The sequence below is a fragment of the Cervus canadensis genome, chromosome 3 (assembly GCF_019320065.1).
Source record: "Cervus canadensis isolate Bull #8, Minnesota chromosome 3, ASM1932006v1, whole genome shotgun sequence".
Taxonomy (NCBI): Eukaryota; Metazoa; Chordata; class Mammalia; order Artiodactyla; family Cervidae; genus Cervus; species Cervus canadensis.
Genome location: NC_057388.1, coordinates 68,341,423 through 68,357,364, shown reverse-complemented (window position 1 = coordinate 68,357,364; position 15,942 = coordinate 68,341,423). Strand labels below are relative to the sequence as shown.

At 37.7% G+C, this 15,942-nt stretch overlaps 1 protein-coding gene across 1 annotated transcript in view; it reads left to right on the top strand.

The window, feature by feature from the left end:
• STEAP4 (STEAP4 metalloreductase) overlaps positions 1–15,527 on the top strand; it is a 30,450-nt gene extending 14,923 nt beyond the window's left edge. The window contains exons 2-5 of the mRNA XM_043463404.1: positions 8,864–9,321; positions 9,946–10,473; positions 11,725–11,889; positions 13,930–15,527. Coding sequence (XP_043319339.1) covers positions 8,866–9,321; positions 9,946–10,473; positions 11,725–11,889; positions 13,930–14,193 — 1,413 coding nt within the window. The 5' untranslated portion in view covers positions 8,864–8,865 and the 3' untranslated portion in view covers positions 14,194–15,527. The remainder of the gene's footprint in view (positions 1–8,863; positions 9,322–9,945; positions 10,474–11,724; positions 11,890–13,929) is intronic.
• The last annotated feature ends 415 nt before the right edge of the window (positions 15,528–15,942 follow it).

Sequence of the window (15,942 nt, the reverse complement as noted above, 5' to 3'; positions counted from 1 at the left end):
CTCCACACTGTTCTCCATAGTGGCTGTACTAGTTTGCATTCCCACCAACAGCGTAAGAGGGTTCCCTTTTCTCCACACCCTCTCCAGCATTTATTGCTTGTAGACTTTTGGATAGCAGCCATTCTGACTGGCGTGTAATGGTACCTCATTGTGGTTTTGATTTGCATTTCTCTGATAATGAGTGATGTTGAGCATCTTTTCATGTGTTTGTTAGCCATCTGTATGTCTTCTTTGGAGAAATGTCTGTTTAGATCTTTGGTCCATTTTTTGATTGGGTCATTTATTTTTCTGGAATTGAGCCGCAGGAGTTGCTTGTGTATTTTTGAGATTAATCCTTTGTCTGTTGCTTCATTTGTTATTATTTTCTCCCATTCTGAAGGCTCTCTTTTCACCTTGCTTATAGTTTCCTTTGTTGTGCAGAAGCTTTTAAGTTTAATTAGGTCCTATTTGTTTATTTTTGCTTTTATTTCCAATATTCTGGGAGGTGGGTCATAGAGGACCTTGCTGTGATTTATGTCGGAGAGTGTTTTGCCTATGTTCTCCTCTAGGAGTTTTATAGTCTCTGGTCTTACATTTAGATCTTTAATCCATTTTGAGTTTATTTTTGTGTATGGTGTTAGAAAGTGTTCTAGTTTCATTCTTTTACAAGTGGTTGACCAGTTTCCCCAGCACCACTTGCTAAAGAGGTTGTCTTTTTTCCATTGTATATTCTTGCCTCCTTTGTCGAAGATAAGGTGTCTGTAGGTACATGGATTTATCTCTGGGCTTTCTATTTTGTTCCATTGATCTATATTTCTGTCTTTGTGCCAGTACCATACTCTCTTGATGACTGTGGCTTTGTAGTAGAGCCTGAAGTCATGCAGGTTGATTCCTCCAGTTCCTTTCTTCTTTCTCGAGAGTGCTTTGGCTATTCGAGGTTTTTTTGTTTTTGTTTTTGTTTTTGTATTTCCATAGAAATTGTGAAATTATTTTTTCTAGTTCTGTGAAAAATATCATTGGTAGCTTGATAGGGATTGCATATGAATCTATAGATTGCTTTGCGTAGTATAGTCATTTTCACAATATTGATTCTTCCAATCCATGAACACGGTATATTTCTCCATCTATTTGTGTACTCTTTGATTTCTTTCATCAGTGTTTTATAGTTTTCTATGTATAGGTCTTTTGTTTCTTTAGGTAGATATACTCCTAAGTATTTTATTCTTTTTGCTGCAATGGTGAATGGTATTGTTTCCTTAATTTCTCTTTCTGTTTTCTCATTGTTAGTGTATAGGAATGCAAGGGATTTCTGTGTGTTAATTTTATATCCTGCAAATATACTATATTCATTGATTAGCTCTAGTAATTTTCTGGTAGAGTCTTTAGGGTTTTCTATGTAGAGGATCATGTCATCTGCAAACAGTGAGAGTTTCACTTCTTCTTTTCCTATCTGGATGTCTTTTATTTCTTTTTCTGCTCTGATTGCTGTGGCCAACACTTCCAAAACTATGTTGAATAGTAGTGGTAAGAGTGGGCACCCTTGTCTTGTTCTTGACTTTAGGGGAAATGCTTTCAATTTTTCACCATTGAAGATAATGTTTGCTGTGGTTTTGTCATATATAGCTTTTATTATGTTGAGGTATGTTCCTTCTATTCCTGCTTTCTGGAGAGTTTTTTAATCATAAATGGATGTTGAATTTTGTCAAAGGCTTTTTTCTGCATCTATTGAGATAATCATATGGTTTTTATCTTTCAATTTGTTAATGTGGTGTATTACATTGACTGATCTGCAGATATTAAAGAATCCTTGCATTCCTTGGGATAAAGCCCACTTGGTCATGATGTATGATCTTTTTAATATGTTGTTGGATACTGTTTGCTAGAATATTGTTAAGGATTTTTGCATCTATGTTCATCAATGATATTGGCCTGTAGTTTTCTTTTTCTTTTTCTTTTTTTTTTTTTTTTGTGACATCTTTGTCTGGTTTTGGTATTAGGGTGATGGTGGCCTCATAGAATGAGTTTGGAAGTTGATCTTCTGCAACTTTCTGGAAGAGTTTGAGTAAGATAAGTGTTAGCTCTTCTCTAAATTTTTGGTAGAATTCAGCTGTTAAGCCATCTAGTCCTGGGCTTTTGTTTGCTGGAAGATTTCTGATTACAGTTTCGATTTCCGTGCTTGTGATGGGTCTGTTAAGATTTCTTCTATTTCTTTCTATTTCTTCCTGGTTCAGTTTTGGAAAGTTATACTTTTCTAAGCATTTGTCCATTTCTTCCAAGTTGTCCACTTTTTGGCATATAGCTGCCGGTAATAGTCTCTTATGATCTTTTGTATTTCTGTGTTGTCTGTTGTGATCTCTCCATTTTCATTTCTAATTTTGTTGATTTGGTTTTTCTCTCTTTGTTTCTTGATGAGTCTGGCTAATGGTTTGTCAATTTTATTTATCTTTTTGAAAAACCAGCTTTTAGCTTTGTTGATTTTTGCTATGGTCCCTTTTGTATCTTTTGCAATTATTTCTGCCCTAATTTTTAAGATTTCTTTCCTTCTACTAACACTGGGGTTCTTCATTTCTTCCTTCTCTAGTTGCTTTAGGTGTAGAGTTAGCTTATTTATTTGACTTTTTTTCTTGTTTCTTGAGGTAAGCCTGTATTGCTATGAGCCTTCCCCTTTTACAGTGTCCCATAGGTTTTGGGTTGTTGTGTTTTCATTTTCATTTGTTTCTATGCATATTTTGATTTCTTTTTTGATTTCTTCTATGATTTGTTGGTTATTCAGAAGCGTGTCATTTAGCCTCCATATGTTTGAATTTCTAATAGTTTTTTTTTTTTTTTTCCTGTTATTGAGATCTAATCTTACTGCATTGTGGTCAGAAAAGAGGACTGGAATGATTTCAATTCTTTTGAATTTACCAAGGCTAGATTTATGGCCCAGGATGTGATCTATTCTGGAGAAGGTTCCATGTGCACTTGAGAAAAAGGTGAAATTGATTGTTTTGGGGTGAAATTTCCTATAGATATCAATTAGGTCTAGCTGGTCCGTTGTGTCATTTAAAGTTTGTGTTTCCTTGTGAATTTTCTGTTTAGTTTATCTATCCATATGTGTGAGTGGGGTATTAAAGTCTCCCACTATTATTGTATTATTGTTAATTTCCCCTTTCATACTTATTAGCATTCGCCTTACATATTGTGGTGCTCCTATGTTGGGTACATATATATTTATAATTGTTATATCTTCTTCTTGGATTGATCCTTCGATCATTATGTAGTGTCCTTCTTTGTCTCTTTTCACAGCCTTTATTTTAAAGTCTATTTTATCTGATATGAGTATTGTGACTCCTGCTTTCTTTTGGTCTCTGTTTGCGTGAAATATTTTTTTCCAGCCCTTCACTTTCAGTCTGTATGTGTCCCTTGTTTTGAGGTGAGTCTCTTGTAGACAGCATATATCAGGGTCTTGCTTTTGTATCCATTCAGCCAGTCTTTGTCTTTTGCTTGGGGCATTCAACCCATTATTTCAGGTAATTATTAATAAGTATGGTCCCATTGCCATTTGTTGTTTTGGGTTCGCATTTATACAACATTTCTGTGTTTCCTATCTAGAGAAGATCCTTTAGCATTTGTTGAAGAGGTGGTTTGGTGGTGCTGAATTCTCTCAGCTTTTGCTTGTCTGTAAAGCTTTTGAATTCTCCTTCATATCTGAATGAGATCCTCGCTGGATACAGTAATCTGGGTTGTAGGTTATTCTCTTTCATTACTTTAAGTATGTCCTGCCATCCTCTTCTGGCCTGAAGAGTTTCTATTGAAAGATCAGCTGTTATCCTTATGGGAATCCCCTTGTGTGTTACGCATTGTTTCTCCCTTGCTGCTTTTAATATTTGTTCTTTGTGTTTGATCTTTGTTAATTTGATTAATATGTGTCTTGAGGTGTTTCGCCTTGGGTTTACCCTGTTTGGGACTCTCTGGGTTTCTTGGACTTGTGTGACTCTTTCCTTCCCCATTTTGGGGAAGTTTTCAGCTACTATCTCCTAGAGTATTTTCTCATGGCCTTTCTTTTTATCTTCTTCTTCTGGGACTCCTATGATTCAAATGTTGGGGCATTTCACATTGTCCCAGAGGTCCCTGAGGTTGTCCTTTTTTCTTTTGATCCTTTTTTCTTTTTTTCCTCTCTGCTTCATTTATTTCCACCATTTTATCTTCTACCTCACTTACCCTACCTTCTACCTCCGTTATTCTACTGTTGGTTCCCTCCAGAGTGTTTTTTATCTCATTTATTGCATTATTCATTTTTAATTGATTCTTTTTTATTTCTTCTAGGTCCTTGTTAAACATTTCTTGCATCTTCTCAATCCTTGTCTCCAGGCTATTTATCTGTAATTCCATTTTTTTTTTTCAAGATTTTGGATCATTTTTATTATCATTATTCTAAATTATTTTTCAGGTAGATTCCCTATCTCCTCCTCTTTTGTTTGGCTTGGTGGGCATTTTTCATGTTCCTTTACCTGCTGGGTATTTTGCTGCCTTTTCATCTTATTTAGATTGCTGTGTTTGGGGTGGCCTTTCTGTATCTGGTAGTCTGTGGTTCCTTTTTATGGTGGAGGTTTCTCTCAGTGGGTGGGGTTGGACGATTGGCTTGTCAAGGTTTCCTGGTTAGGGAAGCTTGCATCGGTGTTCTGGTGGGTGGAGTTGGGTTTCTTCTCTCCGGAATGCAATGGAATGTCCAGTAGTGAGTTTTGAGATGGATCTATGGGTTTGGTGTGGCTTTGGGCAGCCTGTATATTGACGCTCAGGGCTATGTTCCTGCATTGCTGGAGAATTTGTGTGGTATATCTTGCTCTGGGACTTACTGGCTCTTGTGTGGTGGGTGGTTTCAGTGTAGATATGGAGGCTTTTGGATGATCTCTGATTAATTAATGTTACCTGTATTCAGGAATTCTCTGGTGTTCTCATGTTTTGGGCTTAAGTCTCCTGCCTCTGGATTTCAGTCTTATTCTTTCATTAGCCTCAAGGCTTCTCCATCCTTACAGCATTGATAATAAAACTTCTAGGTTAATGGTGAAAAGATTCTCCACAGTGAGGGACACCCAGAGTGGTTCACAGAGTTACATGAAGAATGGGAGAGGGGGGTAAGAGATAGAGGTGAGCAGGAGGAGAAAAAGGGGGACTCAAGAGGAGAGAGACAGATCTAGGCAGTACTCTGTTCCCTAAGTGTTCTCTGTGGCCCAGAACACCCACAGAGATTCACAGAATTGGATTGAGAAGAGAAGGGGGGGGAGGAAATAGAGGTGATTTGGGGGAGAAAAAGGAGAGTCAAAAGGTGGAGAGAGTAATCAAACCAGTAACCACACTCCTGAGTAACAATGGGTACTGAAGATTGGATTCTTAAATGTCCAAAATTGATATCAAATACTGGAAAACAAAGATTAAAAATCTAGAGTAGAGGTTAGACCCTTAAAAACACAATATTAAAAAAAATTTAAGAAATATATATGAAGTTTGCTTTAAAAATAGGGTCCTTTTTTTTTGCAAGGTTATAGTGGGTTATAAAAATGAAAATTAAGGAGTAATAGAGGATTTTTTTAAAAAATGAAAAAAAATTTTTTTTAATTAAAAAAATAATAATAGTAGTGAAAATATATCTAGGAATTTCTCTGGAGCTGTTGCGGGCAGTGTGGGTTCAGTTCAATTTCAGATAGTTCCTTTTTCCAGCTTATAATTCTCAATATCTATAGGCCCCTTCCAGTGTAGTCGGTGTTAACTACAGGGATTTTTAATCTGTTGCACCTGTCACTTCTAAAACGGTTCCCTTTGTTTATTTGGCTTCTGTTTGCAGGTCTCTACAGAGTCTAATTTCCGCCCTGACACAAGTGGGCGGAGGTGGTCTCTTGTTTAGGTTCGCTTGTTCAGTCGTGCTGTGGGGAGGGAGGGGCGCTGCAGACAAATGTCACTGGGTTGTGTGGGGAGCATTTGCAGTGTTCCGGCCATGCTGGGTTTGCCCCGCTTGCAGTGTGTGCACTTCCCCCCTTTACACTGCTCAGGCTCCAGGCTGCTCTATAGGGAGTGGGCCCTGAGTTGCGTGCACTTCCCAGGCCTAAGCCGCTCAGGTTCAGATTTTTGGGTACTGCACAAAGGCCCAGACTCGGTTGGGCCTGCGTTTTGTGCCTTCCCCATCGGAGCAGCTCAAGCAATCAGGAGCTTGATGAGCACTCGCCAGGTGCAGAGTGCCTTATCCCCTCCCCATCCCTGCCTCAGTTTCCTGGGCTGGTCAGGCGCGCCTTGTGTCTCTTCTGGGGAGCTGATCTCTGGCTGCAACCCTCCCAGCAGATGTCAACCATCCAGAATCTCAGGAAGTCTTTGGTTAGAAACGGGAAGTCTGTTGGCAGTTTGGTAGGAGATGCTGTCTCTGGCACCGAGTTTGCCTCTTTCTGGCTCTGGCTGGCAGCCCGCCTCCCCCCTACCTCCGGCGGGGGATGGGCCAGTCTGCAACCTGCTAGCTCTTCTCTGTTATTGCTCAGTCTTTTGTTCTGTGAACGGGCCTGCAGTGCCTTAGTTTAGGGCTTCTCACAGGTTAATTCTCTCTCTCTTGCTATTCCACAGTTTAAGTTGCTATCTCAGGTTAGCTCCCTCAGAATGCCCTCAGGGCATTCAGGCCTGGTCCTTACCCTAAGCCATGCTGCCCACTCCTGTCCGTTCAGCCCCCACTTGCTGGTGGCGGATGCGAGCGTCTGGGGTACTTTTCTGCTGGGAGTTGCTTTTAGGCATGTAATCTGTGGGTTTTATTTATTTTTCCTCCCAGTTAGGTTGCCCTCCGAGATTCGAAATCTTCCCCCAGACCCGCCAGTGAGAGGTTTTCCTGTTGTTTGGAAACTTTCTCTATTAAGTCTCCCTTCCCGGGACGGACCTCTGTCCCTAACTCTTTTGTCTCTCTTTTTATCTTTTATATTTTGTCCTACCTCCTTTCGAAGACAATGGGCTGCTTTTCTGGGTGCCTGATGTCCTCTGCTAGTGATCAGAAGTTGTTTTGTGTAGTTTGCTCTGCGCTCAAATGTTCTTTTGATGAATTTGTGGGGGAGAAAGTGGTCTTCCCGTCCTATTCCTCCACCATCTTAGCTCCCTCCCTCAAGAAATCTTTTGCTATATTGAAGTCATAAAGTTTATAACCTTTCCCTTCTAAGGTTATAAAATAATCTTCCATGGCCTCTTCCAGTTCTATTATAGGTTCATTTCTTTAAAAAAAAAAATACATTTCAAGCCTTAATATATTTTAAATTTACCTTGGGGAAAAGTGTGAGTATAGATTAAAATTTTTCTTCCAATTGCTTATTTAGTTGTCATAATATTAGCTACTGAATAAGCCATCTTTTCTACGTCAATTTGAGATGCTCATCATTATCATATAAATTTAGGTTCATTTCTGATTTTTTTTTTTTTTTTTTACTCTATTCCACTGAACATTTGTTACTCCTGTGACAGCAGCATGATATTTTATATTTAAAATATTTGAATATTTAATAGAACTGGTCCTCTATTTATTAGAATAGAACTAGCCCACTTTTCAGAATGTATAGATTAAACCAGAGAAAACTGACATTTTTGTGAAGCTGAGGCTACCCACCCAGAGACATGCTGTACATTTCCATTTACATGAATCTTCTGAGTCTTAGGGGAATTTTAAATTTTTCTTCATTTGGATCTGGTACATATCTTGTGCGTGTGCATGCTCAGTTGCCAAGTCATCTCTGACTCTTTCTGACCCCACGGACTCTAGCCCACCAGGCTCCTCTGTCCATGGGATTTCCCAGACAAGAACATTGGAGTGGATTGCCATTTCATTCTCCAGGGGATCTTCCTGATATATACCCTGTATCTTAAATTCATTCTTAAATACTATCTCTATTTTGTTGCAGCCAAAAATAGGGCCTTTTCTTCTATTAAATCTTCAAACTGGTTTGTTTTTCTCATATGAGAAGAGTATTGATATTAATTGAATGCCCAGACAAGATATTGAATTGCTTTTAGGTGTACAGCACTTTTTCAATTGACTTTTGAGTTTTCCAAGATTACAGTTTGATTGTCTACAAACCCTTTTGAATTTCTGTACCTCTAATTTCTTTCTCCAGTATAATTGTGTTAGTTAGAATCCAAACAATAATGTAGGATATATATATATTTATCTGGTTTATGACTTTATTAGGAATATTTCTAGTAATTCTCTTTAAAGTATGAAACTAGATTTCAGGTTGAGAAAGATACTTTGTATGTTAAGGAAATATCTATTTGTTCCTTTTTAAATAAAAATAAAGAAAAACTGTCAAATTTTAATGTAGGTCCACTTAGCATACATAAATATGGTCATATTTTTCTCTTTAATCTTCTAATATGATGTATTCTATTAATAGATCTTCTCATATTGAATTTATAGAACTAATCTTTACATTTTTAGAATAATCCTATCTCATCCAAGTGCACTGTCTCTTAACAGACTACCAGATACTGTTGGTTAATTTGGGATTTTGCATCTGTAAACGTAAATAAGTTGGTCTATAATTTCCATATTAGTGCATTCTTTGTCAGATTTTGCTCTTGAGAACTTTGGGAACTGTAAGTATTCAATAATGCAGTATCATTGCGATACACGGCCACAGTTTAAGACTGCAACTGGTAAATGTCTTAGGTTTTCACTGCATTTCTTTATCCAATACAAGATTTTGTTAAATAAGACATATGAGAATATATGAGACAGTTTTTACTCCTTCCAAACTTTGTAGGGAATGTGCTTGAGATAATTCATCAGAAGATTCAAACATCACTCAATCACTGTTTCCTTGATATAATTTTCATTCCTTTTTACCAAAACATTCATATTTTGTTTGGGTATTTGATTATCTTTCAGTTATGGAGAAAATTTCTACAGATGCATTTCCTCTCACTATGCATTCTTCAGAAAAGCAAGAGACTATATGTATTTTTGGAACTGGAGATTTTGGAAGATCACTGGGACTTAAAATGCTCCAGTGTGGTTATTCTATTGTTTTCGGAAGTCGAACCCCCCGGATGTCCAGCCTGCTGCCCAATGGTGCAGAGGTCATGAGCTACTCTGATGCAGCCCAGAAATCTGACATTATAATCATAGCAATACACAGGGAACATTACGATTTTCTCACAGAATTAACCGAGGTTCTCAATGGGAAAATATTGGTCGACGTCAGCAACAACCTCAAAATCAATCAGTATCCAGAGTCAAACGCAGAGTACCTTGCCCAGTTGGTGCCGGGAACTCACGTGGTAAAAGCATTTAACACCATCTCAGCCTGGGCTCTCCAGTCAGGGGCACTGGATGCAAGTCGGCAGGTAAGATTACAAGATAGATCTACACTTCATCTTTAAAAAGTAAATGTCTTACTATGCACTTACCTCAAAGATTCCAAAACATAATTCCAAAAGAAAATATTTAATTTTGCTAATATGTGCCATGAATAGCTTTCTGAGGTTTGACGAAGTAGGGTAACCAATTGTAGTGATTTATTTCCCATTATCTATACCCTGAGCTTTTAGCTTGATAGAACCCAATGGTGTCAACCTCTAGAGGCCTCCTGTCAGTACTAGAAAATAACACCACTAAATTGTTGATGGATATCCTTTCCACTCCCGTTACTTTGTATGAAATGGGTTCCATTTATTCATCAAGATTAAAAGCAATCCGTAAGTGATATGGCACCCACAAATACAGAAGAGAACTCAAGTTGTCTGCACTGCAGAAAACCAAGTCTAATCGTATCAATGCACTATGCCTAAAGCCACTCTCAACTTAAAATCCTGGTACTTAACTATCCAACGTACACGTGCAAGTCTAAACCATTATCTCATTAAATATGTTCACTCTACAGCCTTATTTCAGAAGAAGTTAACTACTATATAACACCATCCTCCATTAATAAAGAAAGAATAAATACAAATTTAATTGTTTTAACCCAGGTGTTGATCTGTGGAAATGACAGCAAAGCCAAGCAAAGAGTGATGGATGTCGTTCGTAGTCTTGGACTTACTCCATTGGATAAAGGATCTCTCGTGGCAGCCAATGAAATTGAAAACTACCCGCTACAACTATTTCCAATGTGGAAGTTCCCCTTCTATTTGTCTGCTGTTCTGTGTGTCTTCTTCTTTTTCTACTGTGTAATAAGAGAAGTAATCTACCCTTATGTTCATGAAAAAAGAGACAGGACATTCCGTCTGCCTATTTCTATTCCAAATCGTGTCTTTCCAATAGCAGCACTCACACTGCTCGCCTTGGTTTACCTCCCTGGTGTTATTGCTGCCATTCTGCAGCTGTACCGAGGTACAAAATACCGCCGATTCCCCGACTGGCTTGACCACTGGATGCTTTGCAGAAAACAGCTTGGCTTGATAGCGCTGGGATTTGCCTTCCTTCATGTCCTCTACACACTTGTGATCCCTATTCGTTATTATGTACGATGGACATTGAACAACAGAACCGTTACCCAGGTAAATCTCTACTCACTGGTATTCTCCTATTTTTAAACCAAAGAACAATCTTGCTACATCACATTCCATTTCATAATTACAGAAAATCACTCTTCTAAACATCTTTATTTTTTTAAGCAGCTACAATTAGACAGTCATGTTTGTCTTGGGGAGTTTATTGTTTTACTTTGGTTTTTTAACAAATCCTGTTGAAATCTCATATAACTATTGAAGAGTCAAAGTTAGATTCCCAGGTTCACTTGGATCCATATCTGTATTCTCAGGATTCACTGGTACATAGATGTGAGAGCTCTTGAGTTACTTCAATAAATGCAAGCCAAAATTTAAAGTTTCTGTTATTATGTATGCTACTTTCTTTTGGAAGTCAAAACCAACCACCTTATAAGTGAAGGGGCTTCATGTCCAAACATGAATCAGAGGAATGTAAACAAATTTACAAAAGGGTGTTTATAACTCCATTAATGTTTATCTTGTGGGATGCCATCCTCAATGACTGGAAAACTAAACAATTCTGAGCAAATGTCAAAAACTATATTCTGCACAGTCAAAATATTCAGAGAAAATCAGCTTGGAGAGTCTTAAAGCAGTCCCAGAGAAAGTCTTATACATCAGTTCTGGTTTGGAAATAATTGGTTTTGATCAATCCTACTGCAGTCTCAAAGTTTATTAGTCAATAACTCATTGATGGTGTGTCTGTGGGATTTCTCTACATTATTTCCATAACAAATACATAGTATGTCCTTGGGTAATACTCATGTTACAGGGGCCAGATTTCTCTCAAGATGTGTTACAACAGACCTGAAGCTACATTACAAAAAAAAAAAAAAACACAGAAAAGAATTCAAACTTCATGTGTGTGAATAATCAGCATATAAAGCAGGAAAACAGAACCCTGATGTAATCATTTGAGAACATCAATTTTTGCTTGGGGAACAAGAAGCCATATGGTAAAGAAGGTTTAAGTAAATGTTTATCTTGTTTTAGGATTTACAGGGTCAATTAAAATTCTCTATACAATTTCTGGAGTCAACCATCATAGTAAAGTCCTAATTGAACCAATTACTTTTTCTATCAAAAAGCATAATATCTAGATGTATTTTTCTAAGTGTAATTATTTTCATTGACTCTTTAGAAATGTTATACAACTTGCATTTAGCAAAGAAACGATGCAGAGGTATTTTTTCATCACCTTAAAATTTTGGGAAATTTGTAAAAAATGAAATTTTAAAAAATTGCTTCTAACTATTTTAGGCAATAACCAAGAAAGAAAATCCATTTAGTACCACTACCTCCTGGCTCAGTGATTCATATGTTGCTTTGGGAATGCTCGGATTTTTCCTGTTTGTCCTCTTGGGAATCACTTCCTTGCCATCAGTTAGCAACACAGTCAACTGGAGAGAGTTCCGATTTGTCCAGGTAAAAGGACTTCATGATTTAATCTACTTCTTAGTGAAAAATGATTCTGAGTTTACAAATATTCTGGTTTTTCTCTCATACCCGCATAAATTTTCATTTTGCTCCATCAGTTCCCTAGCAATCACATAAAAATAGCAACTGAAACAAGTTCAGATTATAAAAGCTAAACTCTGGAATCCAAAGGCAGATTCCATAATGATTTGATTTCCTAGCAGGACAAGATTCCTGACCACTCCCAGAGACACAGCTAAGAGTACAGAGTGAAAAGCATCAACTACTATTGAACCCTGTGTATGGAGATATACTAGGCTCAAGGTGGAAAGAAACCCAAATACAAAATTTCTATTTCTGAAAATCAGCTTTAGAATGTGGACTTATGGGTATAAAACTTTCTATGCTAGCCTGTCATCATACCAGATTCAGTGCTGGTCTGTAAGATAGAAAATCAGTGTTTAGACACATCAACCACCATATATGTCATTAAAGGCAGTTAGTAACTAATCTTGTAGACCAGAGGTCTTCAAAGTGTGGCACCTGGACCACCAGTAGCAGCATTATTGCCTGGGATCATGTTAGATACAAATCCTCATGCCCCACCCCTACCAAACTGAATCAGAAACTCTGGAGGTATTGAGGCAGGAGTTAGATGGGCCCCAGGTTGAACAATTTCTCCCCTGTGGATGAAAACCCCATAATAGGAGAAACTCCATAAAAGCAGGATGATGGAGGAGGCTGTGCCCTGCCCAGATACCAAATTTAAAAAAAAACACAATTCCTCGTTCTTGAAGTTAAGGAGACCTCCCCAGTGACACATGCACAGAAAGGCTTCTTGGAGGTAAAAAAGGGAGGGGGTGACACCTCATAGTAAGTGCTGTCAACTACCCATGAGCCTCTTCACTATTCACTGGACTCCATCTTGGCCAAGAGATGAGCTTCCACACATGAAAGGATCCTGAGATATACCAAATATGGCCTCAGGACCAAACAAATCAAAATGATTGGCCAAAGGAAACCCAGAAGAAATGACCCATAAAAGTAATTCAAACTGCCACGAAAGGGTGACTCAGCAACTCTCTCTCTCTCTGAGCCTGCCCATGTGTCTACCCACACATACTATACTCTTTTCCTCCCAATAAACACTGCTTGCTTCAATACTTTCTGTCTTTGTGGGAATTCTTTTCCGCAAAACCAAAGAATCAGGGTCTTGTCACTGACCACTGGTCTAGTGGCTAGGATTTGGTGCTCTCACCACCTCAACCTGTCCTCAGTCTCTGGCTGGGAACTGAAGCCCAGCTTCAAGTCACGTAGGCTGAGGTCATCTGAGATCCTCCAAGATCAGTAAGGCCCAGCGGTTGGTTTGTTTTCACAAGCCCTCTGGGTGATTCTGAGGCATATTCCTTGAGAACTAGTATAACAGAATAGACCATTAGTAACAGAAGTCAGAATTGCACTTTATAGAACTGTTTGAATTCAAAAGTCTTACAGTTTATCCCAGGGACCAAATGCAGTCAACATTTTCTCATGTTTATACCTTTATTCAAGACAGAAATAAACACTGGGCTTTATATGTAGGCCTAAACAAACAACCAACAAAAAGTAAAGTTTGCTAACTGCTGTTTACTGTGATATAATTCAGCTAGTATCTGTCAGCAACATACACTAATGTGGTATTTCTTGAAGACATACTGTGTTCTCTTCATCTCTGGCCTCCAGAAAAGATGGTCCAGAAAAGAGTGTTACCCTTGAAAAAGAAGGTACATTACTTATTCAAATGCAAAAGAATCTATTCCTGGGAACCTTTCTCATCCAGTTAGGTTAAGATGAAACCACCAGGTCATTTGTAAGCAGTCTTTTCTTTTCTTTTAATGATACAATGATCATCCTGAAGGAGAGTTAATGTTTTTTCAGTTCTTGGCAGTGTTCTAAACACTACGGTTTTCAAAGGTTTGTGGCTTTGACGAATACCCTTCACTGACTCACAGTATTTCACATGAAAATGTAAACAGTGTTAATGTACATGTTTTTGTTTCTTGTTTATAGTCCAAACTGGGTTATTTGACCCTGATCTTATGCACAGCCCACACCTTGGTGTATGGTGGGAAGAGATTCCTCAACCCTTCGAACCTTGTGTGGTATCTCCCTTCAGCCTACGTGATTGCGCTGATCATCCCTTGCACAGTGCTGGTGATCAAGTTCATCCTCATCCTGCCATGTATAGACAAGACCCTTATGCGGATCCGCCAGGGTTGGGAAAGGAACCCAAAATACTCAGAATCGGCATTGAATGGAAAAACAGATATTTAAAGCAAAGTTCAATTCACCTGGACTTCTTAACTACGGTGTTGCATGTTTAGAGAAGAAGAACTAGTGCAGTGAAGAAAGTATTTTTCTCCCACCATGGGCTGAAGTTTGTGAACAGAGGAAGAAATCATGCCTGACTTTGAGAAATGGGACACCGTTTTAATTTCAGGTCCATGCTGAGTCACTGCTGGTCTCTGCCTCTCCTTTTACTGGAGGTGGGGGGCTGAATTGCCATTAGCTTTGTGGTTTCACAATAAGAAGCTTCTTTGCTGTGGGCAACATACATGACCTAATGTCTTGCAAAATCCAGGGGAAGTACATGCAGTTTCCTTCTCTGGTTCAAGGGCTAAGTAGAGTGAAAGAGAAAATACTAAGATGGTGGCTGCTGATAAGGGCTTTATTAGATTGGTCTGAAAAAGAGGGCCAAGGAAGCAAAAGGAATGAGATTTTTATTCTGGTTTTTGGAAGTGCAGGTGATTATAAATATTGCCATGGTAAATTCTGTGTGCTTTTTGATATTTTTTTTTACCAACCTGGATAGGTAGTATGGGGAATTATTTTATAAAACAATAAAAATTTCACAATAGATTAGAAATAATCATGGACTGGATATATGCAAACTTATACAGTTGTCATAAGATCATTCCTCCACAAAGGAATAAGTATAAAAAAGATTGAGTTAAAAATGAGGGATATCCACTTGGATTTTCTCAATGTACCATAAGTGAAGAAGAGTTGATAAAAGCCCTTGTGCAAAAAGTTAAAAAAAAATTAAATAAATTTTATAAAGTTTGTACTACATCAGGTTTACTATTATTTAGGTTTTGTGCTATGCTTTGTAAATAACATATTCCAAATTTGTTCAATATTAATCATCTATGAAATGAATTGCTAGTATAAAAAAGTAGCTTCTATAATTTGTCATAGTTTGTTATAAATTTAAGCAGTGAAATTAAATGAATAATGAAGTGTAAATTGGACCAAAACACAGATGAGAGAGAATTTTGAAGTCTTAGGCAGGAGAGGTGTGAGCAGCAGTTTGTAATAGGAGACTTGGTTCTTTCTCAAGTCCTAGCTGGAAGTCAGGATGCTTCTCTATGCTTTTTCGTGATAATGATGCCATTTCCAAGATGACCTTCAGCAGGATTAGCCTTCCTGGCTCACATATGGAGCTGACAGGAGCCTTATGTATGACCTTTCCACAAGCCGAAATAACCAAAAGCTTTGGATTTGACAATTTTCTGCCTGCCTCACATAGGCCATTTCTTTTACTTTTTACTTTCACTATCATATATTCTATATGACATTATACAAAATGATTACAATATATTAAAACATCACCCATAATCCAGAATATTTTTCTATAAAACTTTTTGAAAATAGTTCTACCTAGACTGTATATTCAATTGTGTATCCTTCCTTTTTCACTTAATATAATGTGGCTTTGTTTGCTTACTTACATGCTATATGTATTGAATCAGTGGCTTCATGATATTACATCAAATATGCATTTATTTTACCACTGCTCTAATTCAACATTTAAGTTATATCCATTTTTTACTAAAACAACATTTCAGAGGCTATCTTAGCACTTATAACTTTAGTGTGTATTTTAAGTTACTTCTTCAGAATACTTGTGAAGAATTGTGATTAAAAATTAAAAAATATTGAATGTAATTGCCAAATTATTTTTGAAGTTAATACCATTGGCACCATATGAAGATGTTGGTTGCATTATACCCTTCAGTTCAG